Here is an 18,694-nt window from a genome sequence, read left to right as displayed (position 1 = left end):
ATATATATATATATATATATATATATATATATATATATATATAAAAGGAAAGACCCTATAGACTACCAAGGCATGTTATTGTGATACTTTAAAATACCAGACAAAGCAAGAAAATCCTAAGAATATGCAAGAAGAAAAAAAACCACAAAAAACATCAATAGGTCATCTACAATAGAACAAAAATCAACAGCAGCACTGGATGCTAGCTAGAAGACAATGGACCAATGGTTTCATATTTTTAAAGAAAAATTACTTGATTTTAAATACAAAATTCTATACCCAGCTAAACTGGCATTGAATTATATATGTTTAAAGTTTTATTATTTTTGGATATATAAGAATGTAGAAAATCTGTCTCATACAAACTCATCACTCATCTGATAATATGCCCCAGAAAAAGAAAGGAGTAAACAAAAAGAATTTCACTTGAAATCCAGGACGCAGTCCACTCAGCCCAGAAGAGCAGCCAGGGGAAATCCTAGGAAGACTTCTATATAGCATGCATGGCCCAAGGCAACCAGTGCAGATCAGAAACATAATAGAGAGGTTTCCAGGAGGGAGATTTCCAAGGAAAAGAATTAAAAAGAAATATTTTTATTGATTTCAGGGAGGAAGGGAGAGAGAGATGGAAACATCAATGATGTGAGAGAATCATCAATTGGCTGCCTCCTGCAAGCCCCACACTGGGGACCAAGCCCACAACCAGGGCATGTGCCCTTGACCAGAATCAAACCCGGGACCATTCAGTCTGCAGGCCAATGCTCTATCCACTGAGCCAAATTGGCCAGGGCCCAAGAAAAAGAATTTGATAGAACACAATAGCAATCAGGTGAGATAGGGAAGGGAGGGATATTAATTATAATTAAGATGCTGCAAGAAAAACAACTATAATAATTATAAACTCCAGCCTCCCCTCCCCCAATCTGTTTAAAGAATAAATACAATTATAATCCATTATAGTATTTGGCTTTCCTAGTCAACATTTTGTTGTTGTTGTTGTTAATCCTCATCTGAGGATATTTTTTCCATTGATTTAAAAAAAATATAGTTTTTTGCTATAAGCCTTAAGATATATTACGGATACACTAGAGGCCCGGTGCACGAGATTTGTGCACTGGGGAGGGGTGGGGGACCCTCAGCCTAGTCTGCACCCTCTCAAAGTCTGGGACCCCTCGGGGGATGTCCACTTGCTGGCTTAGGCGATTGGGCCTAAGCTGGCAGTCAGACATCCCTCTCGCAGTCCAGGGCTCTCACAGTCCAGGACCCCTCACTCCTTACTGCCTCCAGAGGCTCCTGCCACCACCACTGCACTCGCCAGCTGTGAGCTTGGCTTCTGACTGAGCAGCGCTCCCTCTGTGGGAGTACACTGACCACCAGGGGGCAGCTCCTGCATTAAGCGTCTGCCCCCTGGTGATCAGTGTGCGTCATAGTGACCAGTCATTCTGCCGTTTGGTCGATTTGCATATTAGACTTGTATTATATAGGACTAGTGGCCCAGTGCACGAAATTCATGCACATTAATAGAAGTGTCAGAGATGAAAGAAAAGTAGTAAAATGTATATGAAAATCTCCCTCCTGTCAGAGTCTCGGGTGCCCCGCAAGACCCAGAGTAAAATCCCCACCCACCTACGCTTGCCTCGAAATCGCATGAGACCCAGACCTGGCCGACCCCACCCCTGTCAAGCCCCGCCGGGCAGGGAACGAAGTCTCCTGCTGATCGCGTGTAATGACCATTTGCATATTAGCCTTCTATTATTAAGACTAGAGGCCCAATGCATGAAGATTAGTGCAAGAATGGGCCTTCATTCCCCTGGCTGCCATCACTGCCTTCGCTCTGGCCTGGAGCCGCCTTCCGCCTTCCCATGCTGCCCAGAGGCCCGGAGCGGCTGGCGCGGTGTGGAACACCTGGGTCGTCGCCATGGTGACAATGCAAGCATCCCGGCCCCACCCCCAGCCACTCAGCGCCTGCGTATACAAATTAACCTGCCATCTTTGTTGGGTTAATTTGCATACTCACTCCTGATTGGCTGGTGGGCATCGTGAAGGTACGGTCAATTTACATCTTTCTCTTTTATTAGTGTAGATGGGAGGGACTGACAGAAGTCAGAAGGGAGGGGGCTGGACAAAAGTGTGCTGATGGCCTGAGGTGGGGGGGCTGGGTGGAGGAGGGTAAAGAGGGGGAAATGGGAGACATCTGTAATAGTATCAACAATAGAATAAAAATGATATACCATTACACTACACACCTATTAGGAAAAAAAAGATACATTATGAAATATGTATTTACTACTTTGATAAAATTAGAAAATTTAAAAAGGAAGAATTTTGTCCATAAAGAAGTGTTGTTGAAATGTTTTTTATTTTTATTTTTATGGTAAAGCTAAGGAAGCTTCAGAGCCCCTGTGAGGGCTGGATTTGCTCTGGGGGAGACAGCAAGCAAGTTGCAACCAGCAGCATTTTGGATAACCTGCCTGAAATGATGTAAAAGAGAAAGGGACAGATTCCCCAAGCCTACAGTTAGTTGTAATTTATTTTCTTATTCTAAATAAAGTAATTTTTTTTTTTTGCCAAAACCGGTTTGGCTCAGTGGATAGAGCGTCGGCTTGCGGACTGAAGGGTCCCAGGTTCGATTCCGGTCAAGGGCATGTACCTAGGTTGCGGGCACATCCCCAGTAGGAGATGTGCAGGAGGCAGCTGATCGATGTTTCTAACTCTCTATCTCTCTCCCTTCCTCTCTGTAAAAAATCAATAAAATATATTAAAAAAAATAAAATAAAGTCATTTTTGAACCTTATTAACTCCTCCGCCCGCCTAAAATCAGTCCTTCAAGTTCAGTAAACTTTAGGCCTCACCAAACCTGTGCTAGTCCCTGAGGGTTGGGGTCCCCAAAGGAGTTGGGATTCATTCATTATATTTATTTGCTCCTTTTAATTCTTGTTCTAGAGGGAGAGTAATTTTTATAATAAGGATTGTATTGGAACCTGCTCCTTCTTTGGCTGTTTGAGGGTTTACCTTACCGGGAATGCACAGAGACTTGAAGCCCTTTGACGGCAGGGACAGAGCTGTATTGTGTTTCTATAATACAGGCACAACGTTAATGCAATTTTTATAAATGTTTGTTGAAGAAACAGAGAAATTTCAGTGCCATGAGGCATTACTTTTCCTTCTGCTCCATCTCTTTATTGAGACTTTTGTGCAAAGCGGGGGGCTGAGGGGATGAGCAGGCAGAGGGGAGTAAAGATGCTTTTTCCAAACCCCAGGTCCCATACTTTGATTTTACACAGGAGATGCATTTCTGAATGACATTTTGAATTGGGAATATTAGATTTTGCTGGTTTCCACTCCCCTTTACTCATAGGGGATTATGATTATTTTTTTAAAAAAAATATTTTATTGATTTTTTTTTACAGGGGGGGAAGGGGGGAGGGAGAGTTAGAAAAAATGGGATGGGAAGAGAAACATAGAAACATGGATGGGAGAGAAACATCTGTATCAGCTGCCTCCTGCACACCCCTCACTGGGGATGTGCCCCCAACTGAGGTACAATCCCTTGACCGGAATTGAACCTGGGACCCTTCAGTCCTCCACTGAGCCAAACTGGTTGCTGAGCCAAACTGGTTGCAGCGGTTCTCAACCTGTGGGTCGCGACCCTTTCACAGGGGTCGCCTAAGACCATCCTGCATATCAGATATTTACATTACGATTCATAACAGTAGCAACATTACAGTTATGAAGTAGCAACGAAAATAATTTTATGGTTGGGGGTTACAACATGAGGAACTGTATTTAAAGGGCCAGAAGGTTGAGAACCACTGGTAGGGCAATAGAGATTATTTTTAATGATGTTTAGACGTTTCGTACTATGAGGTGCAAAATATTTTGCTTATTTCAGGAATCTTTGCGCGTTCTTTCTGTAGTAAAGTGAATTATCAACATGGTAAGTCTGTTTGGGGGGGTCTGCTTAAAACGGGGCTCACCAGTCCTAAACTTGGCTCTCACAATGACTAACGCGCACACCACGCGTGGAGTTACCTGGTCGCTGGACACAAAACCATTTCCTCTGGTCCCTCTGCTCCCACAGCACCTGCTTCAACCCGAGGCGCTGTCTTGACCCTCCATGACCTCTTTGTCATGGCGTCCGCGGGGCGTCCGCCGCCTGAGGCCTCGGCAGGCAGCCGGGCGTCGACCTTCCCAAGATGGCGGCGACCCGGCGAACGCGCGTCAGGGGCGGGGCCCCGGCGAGAGGCGGGGCCAGGGAGGCACCGGGCAGGGCTTTCTGGCCGGCCGAGCCCCAGTCGACAGCCCCAGCGCGCCTGCGAGGAGGGCCCTGCGCGCAGTGAGGCTGTGGCGGGGGAACGCACCGGTGGGGCCGACCCGCGGGCTGGAGGAGGGAAGCAGGCGAGCGGAATCCCAGCGCGCGCCGCGGCGGCCCGGGCACCCTCCCCTTCCGGGCGTGAGGCTGTGAGGAGCGCCGAACCGGGCGGACTCGCACCGGCAGCGAGGCGCCGCTCCCGCCGCCCCAGGCCGGCCTCCCTTGGCTCCGGCGCTCCCGCCGTGGGGCCCGGTTTCCGCAGCGCACCCAGCTCCGGCCGCCTCCGAGCCTGCCCCTGGCCCTTCGCACGCCCCGGCGCCAGCCCGGGCCCTAGGCGGGAGGATGACGGAGCTGCAGTCGGCACTGCTACTGCGAAGACAGCTGGCAGGTGAGTGAGCGGGCGGGCGGGCCGCGATCGTGGCGAGCGCTGCGGCTTCCCTCCTCCTCGCCTCTCCTCCCGGGCCGGCGGCCGGACGGCTGAGGGGAGCGGCAGCCGCTGGCGAGGACGGGTGCGGGCTCGAGAGGGTGGGGAGCCCGAGGCGCCGGTCCCGGCCGGGCGGGCGGGCACTTCTTCCCCGGCTTTCGGAGGGTGTTGGGGGCGGGGACGCGCCCCAGCCTCTTCGCTGGGACGGGGCCTGGAGAGGAGGGAGGCGGCCCCCTCCCCCACGGCTGGGTGGGACGTTGCGGGGGAGGGGCTGTGGATCCCCAGCCCAGACCCACCCTCCCAGGGGCGGGTCGCGGGCTCAGGTGCTGCTGAGGCTGCTGGACCCTGGGGGGGCGGGAAGGAGCGGTGGGGCCCCCCCCCCCCCCGAATTCCCTTGGCTCGGGGTTTCGGAAACGGCCGGGCCGGGCGGCCGGTTGGCCGAAAATTAAACGAAAGAAAATGGCCCCCCGGCCGGGATAAAGTAAAGGCGCGCAAAACTTCTGCCCGGGCAGCGCCGGCGCCGCGGAGTTGGGGCGGATAACAAAGCGCTGGCAGCCGCGGCCTCGACGCGGGCGCGCGGGGTCTGAGAACCTGGCGGGGTGCGGGACGCGCCTCGCCTGCCTCCGCCTGGCACGGGCTCCGCTGCGCCGCCGGCGGGGGGAGGGTAGGGGCTGGCCGAGTGCGAGCCGCTCGCTGGCCGGCGCGGGGCTGGCTTTGTGCTCGGAGCGGTTCTGGCCCCTGCGCAGGCCCGTGCGACCGCCGGACTGCGGCCGGCGGGCTCCGGCTGGGGAGGCGGCCGGCTGTGCCTTCCCAGAGGTGCCTGCGCCCCCCTCCCCCATTGTCCCGGCCTCCGGCCGTTTGCGGCTTCCAGGTTGACTTTTTAGGGGGTTGGCTCCTACTCTGCTAGGACTGTCTGAGCGGAGCATGCGCGCTGGAGGTGTACGTGTGCCGAGTGTCAGGGGGGAGGCGGGCTGGAGGCTTCACAATGCCGCCCCACGTGCTGCCAGATTTAAAGAGAAATGAGCCAGCAGTTACTCCTGCTGCCCAGCGCCCAGCGTGTGCCCTTTTCGGTCCAGGCGAATTTTCACCTCCCCGCTGTACAGCCTGCAGCCCGTAGCCCTCGGCAGAAGCCGAAGGCTGGAATGAAGACATCTGTTTTTGAGTTAGGTTTGAGGTTAAATACCTTTATGGCTTCGTAGGAAAAGGTTGTCAGGGGCTGTTACAGATTGTATAATTAGGTTTATTATTAGAGCATGAGCAAGCAGGTTTGGGCAAGGATTAAAGTTCTAGGTGCTCAAGGGGAGTGACTTGAAGTGAGTGGAGAAGTATTTGATACCTATGTTCATCTGGAAAAATAGTGAAAGAATAATAACCTCATTGCATCTTATATTTTCAAACACCTTACTTTTCTGTGTAATTTTTTGTTTTTGTTTTTTTGGATGAAGGAATCTCCCTAAAAATTCTTTAATCAGAATAAGTTTTTGTGATGTAGTGGATTATTAAGCAATATGGAAATACTAAATTAGTATTAAAATACTACTCAACTCTTATATAATGAGAAAGATACACTTAAAAAGGTATAAAAGAGTTACATAGTTAAGAAAGTTAGGCTAATAAGAGTGTTAGACAGTAGCAGTGTTACAAGTTATTTCCTACCCATTTATGAATTAGCTATAGATTTTGATAGCCACTAGTTCAGTTGAGTACTCTTTTTTGACAAGATTAATCCCACATATTGATAAAACATTTTCTAAAGGTCTTTATTAATGGTTGACATTTTTGTAAGGCACACTAAAATATTCTTTAAGATCAGAGGAGAGGATAATTTAGTTTGTAATTTTCAGGCCTCATTATAAAGTTAGCTGCTTTTTTTAAAATACGCATTTATTGACTATTTAATATATATTTTTGTTGATTTCAGAGAGGAAGGGAGAGGGAGAGAGATAAAATCATTGATCGGCTTCCTCCCGCACGGCCCCCACTGGGGATTGAGCCTGCAGCTGAGATACGCACCCTTGTTCGGTTTCGAACCTGGGACCCTTCAGTCCGCAGGCCGATGCTCTATCCACTGAGCAAACTGGCTAGGGCTTTTTTGCCTTCATCAGAGTCAATGGAATATTCTTAATTTCTTACATTTTTGAGGGATTTTAACTAACATGCTCAAAATGTATAAAATAGAAGCCAAGGTGTAGTGAAATGTAAAAATATCAAGTTTATTGGAAAGAGTTTATAAGTACATACTAAAATAAAGGTCCTGTTGTATTTTGCTACTACATTGTTTGAACTTTGTGGTTCTTCAGATATTTAAAAACAGGAAAGAATGGTAATCTGTAATCTCTTGAAATCTTTTAGCCTGCACTTTTGGAAGGCATTATAAGAAGTACTTTAGAAATCTTGAAATGTATTGAATTTAGTAGACACACAAACCTGTAAGCTATTCTAGCTGCTAGAATTTCAGAAACTAACAGCAGTGGCCAACAATAGTTTCATTTATTGAGCCCCTAGTCTGCTAGTCCTTATATAGGATCTTATTTCATTACTTAAGGGGAGAATTTATTGTGTGTTTTGTAGGTAACTTTAATGAAGAACCTAGTTACTTTAAGAGTTGAACAGAATGATTCCTTGGGTTGCAGTTTCTTACCTCAGCTCTACTGACTTTTTGGGTGGATTGTTGTGTGGTTCTATACTTGCATGATAGAATGTTCAGCAACATTCTTGGCCTCCATCCACTAGATGCCAGTAGTACACCCCCTCAGTTGTGACAGACAAAAATGTTGCCAAGTATCCCCCAAGGGACAGAATGATCCCGGACTGAGAAATTACTGGTTTAAGGTGTTTTAGTTAAGACCATTTGGCTATTGTAAAGGAATAAGAACACCTTACAGATTCCTGAAATCAGATAGGTTGTGTATTTCTTTGTGGATATTATTGGACTATGACTTTATTCCTTTGCGAATTCTGCAGTGGCAGTTTAGCTTTGGCAGTGAATTATGCTAAACACTAAGAAATCCCACAGCACAAGAGATAAATTTTTAAGCATTTTTTAAAAAGTTATTATAAGCACTGGATAAAAATACAAAGAGTACAAGAAGGTATAGTCTTTCCATCCTGACCTCCAATTCTTTGCTTGGAAACAACCATCATTGATAATTTCTTGTGTGTCTTGTCTTTTCAGAGAGATTCTTCTATATATGTTTATGGGCTAATGTTTGCTGAGGACTGACAGATACTAGGAGCTGAGTGCTTTACATGTATTATTTTATCTTCCCAATAAGGAATAGAGGCTTAGAGAGCTTAAGTAACTTGCCCGAGATTACACAGGTACTAAGTGGTGCTTCCCATCTAGATTCATATTCAGGACCTTCTTATTTGAGAAACTTTGATTTTTTTATTTGTGTTTTTTACAAAGTTTCTCTTATTTTTGTGTTATTTTTTTTTCATTTAAAAATTATTATTTTTTAATCCTCACCTGAGGATATTTTTCCATTGATTTCAAGAGAAAGTGGAAGAGAGAGGGAAAGACAGAGAGAAAATGTGAGAGGAACACATTGATGGTTGCTTCCTGCATGCGCCCTAACCAGAATCGAACCCGGGACCCTTTGGTCCGTAGTCCGACACTATCCACTGAGCCAAACTGGCTAGGGTGAGACTTTGATGATTTTAATTGGCAGTATTGCCTCCCAGGGAATCTTCTATAATAATAAAAGCGTAATATGCTAATTAGACTGGACGACCTTTCGGCTTTGCCGGGCCTGCAAGGAAAGCCCAGGTCCCAGGTGCCAGAGGGAAGCCGGTGCTGACAGCTGGGGGAAGGAAGGCCTACTCTTTTTTTTTTTTTTTAATATATCTTTATTGATTTCAGAGAGGAAGGGAGAGGGAGAGAGATAGAAACATCAATGATGAGAGAGAATCATTGATCGGCTGCCTTCTGCACGCCCTCTACTGGGGATCAAGCCCACAACCCAGGCATGTGCCCTTGACCGGAATTGAACCCAGGACCCTATCCACTGAGCCAAATCAGCTAGGGCAGTAAGGCCTATTCTTGCACGAATTTCGTGCATCGGGCTTCTAGTAATTAATAACACAATAGGGTTTTATACATTTAAATATTCAAAGCTGGTGTTTCTCAGTAGTTGAGCATAGGCCAATGAACCAGAAGTCTATGCATGGTTGATTCCCCTTCAGGGTTTGATCCCAAGTAGGAGGCGTAGAGGAGGCAGCCCGTCAATAATGCTCATCATTGATGTTTCTATCTCCCTCTCCCTTCCTCTCTGAAATCAATAAAAATATATTTAAAAATAAAACAAAAACAAAACAAGAAACCCAAAACAAAGTTAATCTATCCAGTAACTCAAAAAATGAGAAAATGTTCTCATCTTAATAAAATTTACTGCATTAAAATAATATGCATTAAAATCTAAGTGATATTCTAGAGGTAATCATAAAAAGATATGTTAGCTCTTGTCAACTTAAGACCAACATTCTGCAGAATCAAGGAAAATATCTTTGAATTTAATGTCATAGACTGAAAGCACTAAGCTTCTCCCCCCCACTTCCCCCAATATATTTTATTGATTTTTTACAGAGAGGAAGGAAGGGGGATAGAGAGTTAGAAACATCGATCAGCTGCCTCCTGCACACCCCCCACCGGGGATGTGCCTGCAACCAAGGTACATGCCCCTGACCGGAATCGAACCCAGGACCCTTCAGTCCGCAGGCCGATGCTCCATCCACTAAGCCAAACCGGTCAGGGCAAGCAGTAAGCTTTTTGGTGTTCGCAGTTAATTCTGAGGAAAAATATTGGGGCTGACTGGACTTATTTCCTACTTTAGCCATACTAAATTTTACTATATGACAAGCATTTATAAGGAATAAAAGGAGGTGTGTTGTTGTTTTTTTAAAGATTACGTGAAGGTTTTTTTGTGTGTTTTGTTTTTAAAATATATTTTATTGATTTTTTTACAGAGAGGAAGGGAGAGGGATAGAGAGAAACATCAATGGGAGAGAGACATTGATCAGCTGCCTCCTGCACACCTCCTACTGGGGATGTGCCCGCAACCAAGATACATGCCCTTGACCGGAATCGAACCTGGGACCCTTCAGTCCGCAGGCTGACGCTCTATCCACTGAGCCAAACCGATAGAGCCAAACCGGTTAGGGCCAAGTTTTTTTTTTTTAACATTGATAACATTGTTTTCAGTAGTTCTCACAGGCACCTGTCATTCTAGAACTAGGAAGAATCTGTTTATGCTATCCAATGAAATAATTGAGCATCTTTTACTTAGAAATTTTGATTGCATATATTAATAATCTGGAAAATTCCCTAATTTTTATCTCCTTGGCTACCCATATAAGTAGGTTTATTTTATTTTTATTTTTTTTATAAGTAGGTTGTTTTGATTAGTGAGTCATGTGTGTTCTTAGACATAATGTGCAATAAAGTCATTGGGAGTTTGTTAAAAATACAGATTTCCTGGCCTTATCTCCACAGTCTACATGTCTTGATGGGGGCCCAAGAAAACCTAATTTTTATAGCAGCGCTTTGGGTGGCTGTGAAGCAGGTGTTCTGAGCTATGCTGCAATAATAGGTACCCAATCAGGATGACCTGCAGGTAGCCCCAGTTCCTAGAGTTTGTGATGTGCTATGTTTTATTAGCTCTCCTGGTGTTCATAGGATATTGAAAGAATACTCTTAAAAGAGGAGTTAGAATGATTTGATATTTCTTATTGGACCTTCTAGAATATATTGGCACTCTGACAAACAACTCCATTAACAATCTTAAACAAGCAGAAATAGAGTAATTGATTATTGACAGGGACATCCTAGTGATAGAAGATTCTGGGTGACGAGCCAAATATTAATAACCTTTTTTTTAAGTTAAAGTTTAGATATAGTTACTGATTTTAGAGATAGAGAAACATTGGTTTGCTATTCCACTTATTTATGCATTCATTGGTTGATTCTTGTATTTGCTCTGATGGGGATCAAACCCACCCTTCGGTGTATTGGGGACACTGCTCCAACCAACTGAGCTACCTGGCTGGGCTAATTATTAATAATCTTAATGCTAATAATTATTGACCCACATATTTAGAAATGGAAGAAAAGTCTAAAAGTAAATTTACATTGCATCAAACTACTAATTGCTTTAACAGAGTTTGGGAATTTTTATATCCAGAAATCATTACAGTATTATAGAAAGAATGCAGTTACTACATATTGTACTGAATATATTGTCAGAAAAAATGCATAGATGAAACATTTTGGTTGAGGGTGGGTGTAGGATGATTTACAATCCTTGTAGTAGAGGGAACATCAAAGAATTATGTATCTGCCCTGGCCGGTTTGGATCAGTGGTTAGAGCATTGGCCCTTGTACCAAAGGGTCTCGGGTTCAATTCAGGTCTAGGGCACATACCTGGGTTGCAGGTTTGATCTCTGGCTCCAGTCGGGGTGCACCATTGATATGTCTCATATCTATGTTTCTCTCTCTCCCTCTTGCTCTCTCACTCTCTTCCCCCCCCCCCCCGCCCCCCTTTATAAAAATCAGTGGTAAAAATATCCTTGGGTGAGGATTAACACAACAAAATAAGAATTATGCATCTGTTATGTTGTGTTACAGAATCTAAAATAGTCTTATTTTTGTAATATATACATATATCAAATCATTATGTTGCACATCTTAAATGTACACAATGTTATATGCCATTTATATCTCAGTAAAGCTGGAAGGAAGTCTCAACTTTTTAATGAATAAATGAACTTTCTTAACATTAGGGAGTAGATGATTTAAAAAATATATATATTTATGTGCCACGCCAGCACGACCAAGGGTGATCCCGAGTGGGGGGGTGAAAGGATTAAGGAAAGACAGACAAGAGAATAATAGCTGGGTCTCGGTGGGGACACTGCCTCCCTGATGAGACAACGACAGTGCCCACAAGCCGTGTCTTTATTTTATAGCAGATGCCACGAGGCAAAGTAGGGGCATGATCACGTTGTTTACAGCATTCTCTGAGTTTCAACCTCACTCAACTACGTGCACCCGAACTCTATCACAAGGCACGTGGGGCTATGTGTTTGGACCATAGGTTCAAGCTTACAACCACAGCCGTTGGCTATGATTGTGCTGCGAGGGCCCTGCCCTCCAGCTGGGACTTGCGCGTGGCAATGAGAGGACCCTGTCCTTTCATTAGTCCGAAGCTTGGTCCTGGCCAAAACACTGTAACCGTGCCCCACATATTTATTGATTTCAGAGAGGAAGGGAGAGGGAGTGAGAGATAGAAACATCAATGATGACAGAGAATCATTGATTGGCTGCCTCCTGCATGCCCCCTATTGGGGATCATGTCCTGACCTGGTGACCTCTTGTTTCCTGGGTCGAGGCTCAACTGCTGAGCTACACCTGGCTGGGCAGGAATAGGTGATTTTAAGTTATAATTTTTGTTCAGTGAATATTTTTGAAATACAATGAAATTTAGTTTTTTATAAGTAACAGTAGTTTAATTTTCTGTAAGCTACTTCAGGCTGAAACATACTTTCTACATTAGTCTTTTTAAAAAAATAAGTTTTATTGATTTTTAGAGAGAGGAAAAGAGAGGGAGAGGGAGACAGGGGGGGAGACAAAGAAACATCTGTGCAAGAGTGAGTCATTGATCTGTTTCCTCCCATATGCACTCTGACCAGGATCCAACCTGAAATCTGGGCATGTGCCCTGACTGGGAATCAAACTGGCAACCTTTCCGTGTACAGGACAACACTCAACCAACTGAGCCACACTGACCAGGGCCTAGCCTTTTATAATGAAGTAGAGGCCCAGTGCATGAAATTCGTGCACTGGTAGTGTCCCTAGCAGCTGCTGGCTGCCTGCCGTGTACTCCCTGCCTTCCCCCAGCCAGCCCTGCCCCATCACACTCCTGGACAAACTCCCAGTCAAGGGGACAATTTGCATACTATGCTTCTATTATATAGCACTAGTAACTCGGTGCACGGATTTGTGCACATTGAAAGGAAATTAATTAGAAAGTGGCCAGCGGAAGCCTGGCCTTGCTCCGGAACTGAGTGCTCATCCCATGTGGAAGGTTTGGGGGCTTTACATTCCTTGTTCCTAGTGTTCCTGGCCATGACCTCTTCCTTGTGTTTCCCAGTTCCCTGTGATTCCTCAGAAGATCAGTCTCCCTTCCAAACCATGGCATCCTGTACACCCAGCTAAGTGGCTCTTTTGCCACCAAAACTCCTGAGAGAGGAGCTCTTTTCCCCAATGGACCCCAGGAGACTTTCTGGCCCTCTGCTCACTGTTCCCAGGAACCTGCCCCTCAAGGCCTGTCTGAGAGTGCTTCGCTCTCCATCCATCACCTTCCCTATCCATTCCCCTCCTACTGGCGCTTCTCTTCTGCCCTGTGTATTCCACTGTTACCCCTAAATGTCTGTCTGTGCCACTAGCTTGGCCCTGGGCCTTTTTTGAATACCCAACTCTTACAATGAACTTTCTGGGCCTATGTGACCTAGGAATAAGTGCATCTGAATCCCGGAGAGGTAGCCAGGCAGGCTGCAGAGTCTTTGGGGCAGAGGCTGGGAGAGATTTGGGTACCACTATTGGGGTGATATCAGAAGAGGGGGGACCTCATACTATGACCTGATCCAGGACCCTCCTCTGGAAGAGAGCTCAGCCCAGGTGTGTGTGTGTTCGTGTGCGCGTGTGCCTGTGAGTGTGTGTGCACATGAGCGTAAACTGACTTGTCTGGTTGTGTTATTCAGGGTGGGCTGGGGACTCACCAGAAGAATCCCCTTAGCCCGCTCAAGACTGTTTTTTTCCTGTACCCTCTCCAAAGGGGTCAGGGGAAGGAGGTCCAGGTGGGTTGAGGAGGTCACAGTGAATAACCACTAAGGCCACATTGCTGCCAGGAGCGGGTGGGGGAGGTTTGGGGCTCCGAGGACCCGGCACCTGGCTTTGGTTTTCTGTCTTCTTTCCTCAGGAAGCCCCCTGAGGCCTGGGATTGCACCTGGCTTTGAGGAGCCCTGTGGCTGCTGCTCTACCACTGTAGTCATGGGCTTCCCTCCTTTCGCAGGGCAAGTCCTCCTTCCCCAGAGACTGGGCAACTGGCTGTTTCTATGACATATTTATTTTTACTTGTGTTTCATGTCACTTTTTTAAAAAAGCAAACAGAACAATTGTGAGTATAATTGCCTATCAGTTTTCTTTATTTCTCTTTTTGTAAAATAAATTTAAACTCTAGAAGACAAAAAAAAAAAAAAAGTGGCCAGTGGTGTGGGACTGGGCGAGGAGGAGCCAACCTCCTCCTTTGGTCTCTCCCTGGCTGGCTGCACCTGGGGTGATGCCAGGGCTTGAAGGGCATCTGTGGAGTGAGTGGGGTCCCTCCGGCAGGTGGGGTCCCTTGGCCTGGCCTGCGGGGATCGGGCCGAAACTGGCAGTCCGACATCCCCTGAGGGGTTCCGGAGTGCGAGAGGGCACTCTGTAAAGTTGCTGTTGTACAGGGAGTAGAACGCAAATGCACGTGTGTAGTAAACCAGGTTCAGGGCCAACAGTGCCCCAGCAACAACATAACCCATGGCCGAAGGTGGAATCGCGTGGCCCCTCGAGGAATTGGGCTCCCTCCTCTCTGGTTTTGGGGTGTGTCACCCGAGAACCGCTGCTGCCAAGTCACTGCAGCTCAGCAGCTCCTGCGTTGAGTGTCTGCCCCCTGTTGGTCATTGCATGTCATACTGACCGGTCGGACAGTAGGAGTAACACTTAGCATATTAGCCTTTTATATACAGTAGGTCCTCGGGTTACATCGGAGATCCGTTCCTACAGCATGATGTAATGTGATTTTTGCTGTTAAGTCAGAACCCACCTACATAAGCACCTACGTCACTCACATGGAGCACATACACAGCAGTGATGAAGTGAAACAGTAAAAAAAAATTTAAAAGAAAAATAACAATTCCTGATCTTTACTTGTGGTAAATAAATAATAAAAAACACAAAGCACATATGTACATACGTTGAAATGACGGAACTTTTTTTTTTTTTTATAAATAAATGGGAGATGGCAATATAACCATGAAACAAAATCATGAAACAACGTACGTCATAACTTGAGGACTGCCTGTAATGACTTTGGTACTAACAAGGGGCTGTAATTCTCGTCATTGAAACTTTTCCTATTGAAGAAAAATCTGTAAGCCTCAAAATTTTCTTTCTATCTTCACTTAGTTATTATGGCTTATACTCAACTATCACTTCTCTCCTACCCTATGTTGTCTTCTTCTAGTATTTCTTAACTTTTATAAAGATATGTGAGTGGTAAATTTTGAGTCTGCATATTGAAAAATGCCTTAAATTTGTCCTCAGATTTGATCATTTGGTTTTCTGGAAATTGAATTCTGGGTTAAAAATATTTTCCCATGGAACTTTGATGTCATTTTTCCATTGTTACGTTATTCCTTTGTCCAGAATTTTCTCAATGAGAAGACAGTGATGAAGAATGACTCATGTCAGCCCGGCAAGGGTTGCTCAGTGGTCAAGCATCGACCCATAAACCAAGAGGTCACTGGTTTGATTCCTGGTCAAGGCCCATGCCCGGGTTGGGGGCTTGATCCCCAGTGTGGAGGGGGAGGCATGCAGGAGGCAGCCTATTGATGATGTTTCTCATTCATTGATGCTTCTATCTTTCTATCCCTCTCATTTCCTTTCTAAAGATTGATAAAAACATTTTTTTTAAAAAAGGAATGACTCCTATCAGTATAATTTGGTTTCTTTGTAGATGCTTTTTTGAAGTTCTAAAGGATTTTCTGTATACTTGGAGTTCTAAATTTTTACCCATGTTGTGTCTTAAGTGTAACTTTTTTTATTCATTGTTTTAGATTCTTTTTTTTTTCAGAGCTTTTTAAAAAAATATATACTTTTATTGATTTCAGAGAGGAAGGAAAAGGGAAAGAGAGATAGAAACATCAGTGATGATAATCATTGATTGGCTGCTTCCTGCATGCCCCCACTGGGGATTGAGCCCGCAACCTAGGCATATGCCCTTGACCGGAATTGAACCTGGGACCCTTCAGTCCGCAGGCCAATGCTCTATCCACCGAGCCAAACTGGCTAGGGCTAGATTCTTAAAATACACACACACACACACACACACACATTTATTGATTTCAGAGAGGAAGGGGAAGGGAGGGAGAGATAGAAACATCAACGATGAGAGAGGATCATGGATTGGCTGCCTTCTGCATGCCCCCTACTGGGGATCGAGCCAGCAACCCAGGCATGTGCCCTTGACTGGAATCAAACCCAGGACCCTTCAGTCTGTAGGCTGATGCTCTATACACCGAACCAAACCAGCTAGGGCTCATTCATTATTTTAGATTCTTATTGGGCTCTTTTATTTATTTTTATTGTTAATCCTCACCTGAGGATATTTTTTCCATTGTTTTTCAGAGAGAGAGGAAGGGAAGGAGGAAAGGAAAGAAGAGAGAGAGAGAGAGAGAGAGAGAGAGAGAGAGAGAGAGAGAAACATCAATGTGAGAGAGACACATTGAATGGTTGTCTCCTGCATGCTCCCCATTGGGGACTGGGGAGCAAACCCACAACCCAGGTATATGCCCTTGACTGGAAATCAAACCCAAGACCCTTTGGTGCACCAGCTGAGGCTCTAACCATTTAGACTTACCAGTCAGGCCCTAATGGGCTCTTTGACTGCTGAAGGCTTCAGTCTGTTTTGAGCTCAGAAGTTTCTATTTATTATTTTTTTGTCGTCCTCTACATTATCTTTGGAACCTTTACTAGTCAGGTGTTTGAACTTTTTTTTTTTTTTTTTTTTTTAAATATATTTTATTGATTTTTTACAGAGAGGAAGGGAGAGAGATATAGAGTTAGAAACATCGATCAGCTGCTTCCTGCACACTCCCTACTGGGGATGTGCCCGCAACCAAGGTACATGCCCTTGACCGGAATCGAACCTGGGACCTTTCAGCCCACAGGCCGACGCTCTATCCACTGAGCCAAACCGGTTTTGGCTGAACTTTTTTTTTTTTTTTTTTTTAAATATATTTTCACTTAGCATGATTTTAGAGAGGAAGGGAGAGGGGGAGAGAGATAGAAACTTCAATGATGAGAAGAGAATCATTGATTGGCTGCCTCCTGCACGCCCCCCACTGAGGATCAAGCCCGCAACCAAGGCATGCGCCCTTGGCCGGAATCGAACCTGGGACCTTTCAGTTCACAGGCCGACGCTCTGTCCATTGAGCCAAACCAGCTAGGTCAGGTGTTTGAACTTTTTAATCTCATTTCTTTGCCTTTTAATTTTCATATTGTCTATTTTCTGTCTTTTGTTACTATATTGTGGATATTCCCCTCCCCCCCCCCCTTTTTTTTTCCATATTAGTGACTTGGTCTTCAACCATGCATGTTTTGTTATTTAGACTGGCCATTCAATTTTTCATTTTAGTAATTGTATATCTAATTTCCAAGAACTTAGTCTCTCCCATAGAAGTCTGTTTTTAATAACACATTTACTGAGTTTTAATGTGCATACCATAAAATCTACTCATTTTACACATACAGTTTGATATGTTTAGAGTTGTTCAACCATCAGCACAATGTAATTTTAGAACACTCCTATCACTTTAGAAAGAAATCTTGTGCCCATTAGTAGTCACTCCTCTTTCTTAGCCCCACATCCAGGCAACTATAAATCTACTTTTTGTTCCTATGAAATTATCTTCTCTGGACATTTAATATAAATGAAATAATATAGCATGTGTTCTTTTGTGTATGGCTTCTTTTACTTAGCATGTTTTTAAGGTTGATCTCTGTTGTAGTATATTAAATCTGTTGTTCCAAATCATTTGTTGAAAATACTATCCTATTCCTATTGAATCACCATGGAACTTCCGTTGAAAAATCTGTTAACCAACCTGTGTATGTTTCCTTGGGTACTCTTTTATCTGTATGTCCACCTCTATGCCAATATCATAGCTATTGCTGTATAGTAAGTCTTGAAATCATGTAGTATAAACCTTCTATCTCGTGAGAAAGAATTATAGAGAAATTAGGTGCTTACAAAAATATTGGAAGGGCTAAAAGAATGATTTAAGGAGAAAAATCTCCAGTATAGCAACCAGAGAAATATGGAACTGACCCCCCAGGAGCCTTAAAAGCTAAGAATTCAAGAACAGAATACAGCACCGTGATCCAGATTCACAAAGATGAGTCAAGAAGAAATCACTACACCACTTCTGTGCATATCATATCCAGCATAATAAAATAAAAGGCCACAGATTGAAGCAGTAATATTGTGTTTTTGCAGACCATAATTGTGTATCTAGAAAATTCTAAGGAAAATGTGAAAAAGCTACTAGATCTAATAGCCCAGTTTATCAAGGCTGAATAATACAAGATCAAAACACAAAAATAAATTATATATGTATGGAAGGGGGGGGGTGGTGGGTATACACACACACACACACACTCACACACACTCACACTAGAGGCCCAGTGCATGAAATTTATGCACTGGCGCGGGGGTGGGGGGTGTCCCTCAGCCCAGCCTTCACCCCCTCCAATCTGGGACCCCTCGGAGGATGTCCGACTGCAGGTTTAGGCCCAATCCCACAGTATCGGGCCTAAACCAGCAGTCAGACATCCCTCTCACAATTTGGGACTGCTGGCTCCCAACTGCTTGCCTGCCTGCCTGATTGCTCCTAACCACTTCTGCCTGCCAGCGTAATCACCCCCTAACCACTCCCCTGCCAGCCTGATCGATGCCTAACTGCTCCCCTGCTGGCCCGATCGCCCCCAACTGCACTCCCCTGCCAGCCTGATTGCCCCCAATTGCCCTCCCCTGCCGGCCCAGTCCCCCCCAACTGCCCTCCCCTGCTGGCCCGGTCACCCCTAACTACCCTCCCCTGCAGGCCTGGTCATCCCCAACTACCCTCCCCTGCTTGCCTGGTCTCCCATA

At 45.2% G+C, this 18,694-nt stretch overlaps 1 protein-coding gene across 2 annotated transcripts in view; it reads left to right on the top strand.

Moving 5' to 3' along the window:
• Window positions 1-4,333: 4,333 nt before the first annotated feature.
• Window positions 4,334-18,694, top strand: part of UBE2G1 (ubiquitin conjugating enzyme E2 G1) — an 87,763-nt gene continuing 73,402 nt past the window's right edge. The window contains exon 1 of one of the 2 annotated variants that reach the window (XR_002826840.1): window positions 4,334-4,700. Coding sequence is in view for 1 of the 2 variants with exons in the window: in XM_006105276.3 (XP_006105338.1) it covers window positions 4,655-4,700 (46 nt within the window). In the remaining variant the exon portion in view is untranslated. The remainder of the gene's footprint in view (window positions 4,701-18,694) is intronic. The other variant, XM_006105276.3, reaches the window with a different exon arrangement.

Source organism: Myotis lucifugus, unplaced genomic scaffold, assembly GCF_000147115.1.
Source record: "Myotis lucifugus unplaced genomic scaffold, Myoluc2.0 scaffold_657, whole genome shotgun sequence".
NCBI classification, from domain to species: Eukaryota; Metazoa; Chordata; class Mammalia; order Chiroptera; family Vespertilionidae; genus Myotis; species Myotis lucifugus.
This window is presented reverse-complemented; position numbering and strand designations above follow the sequence as displayed.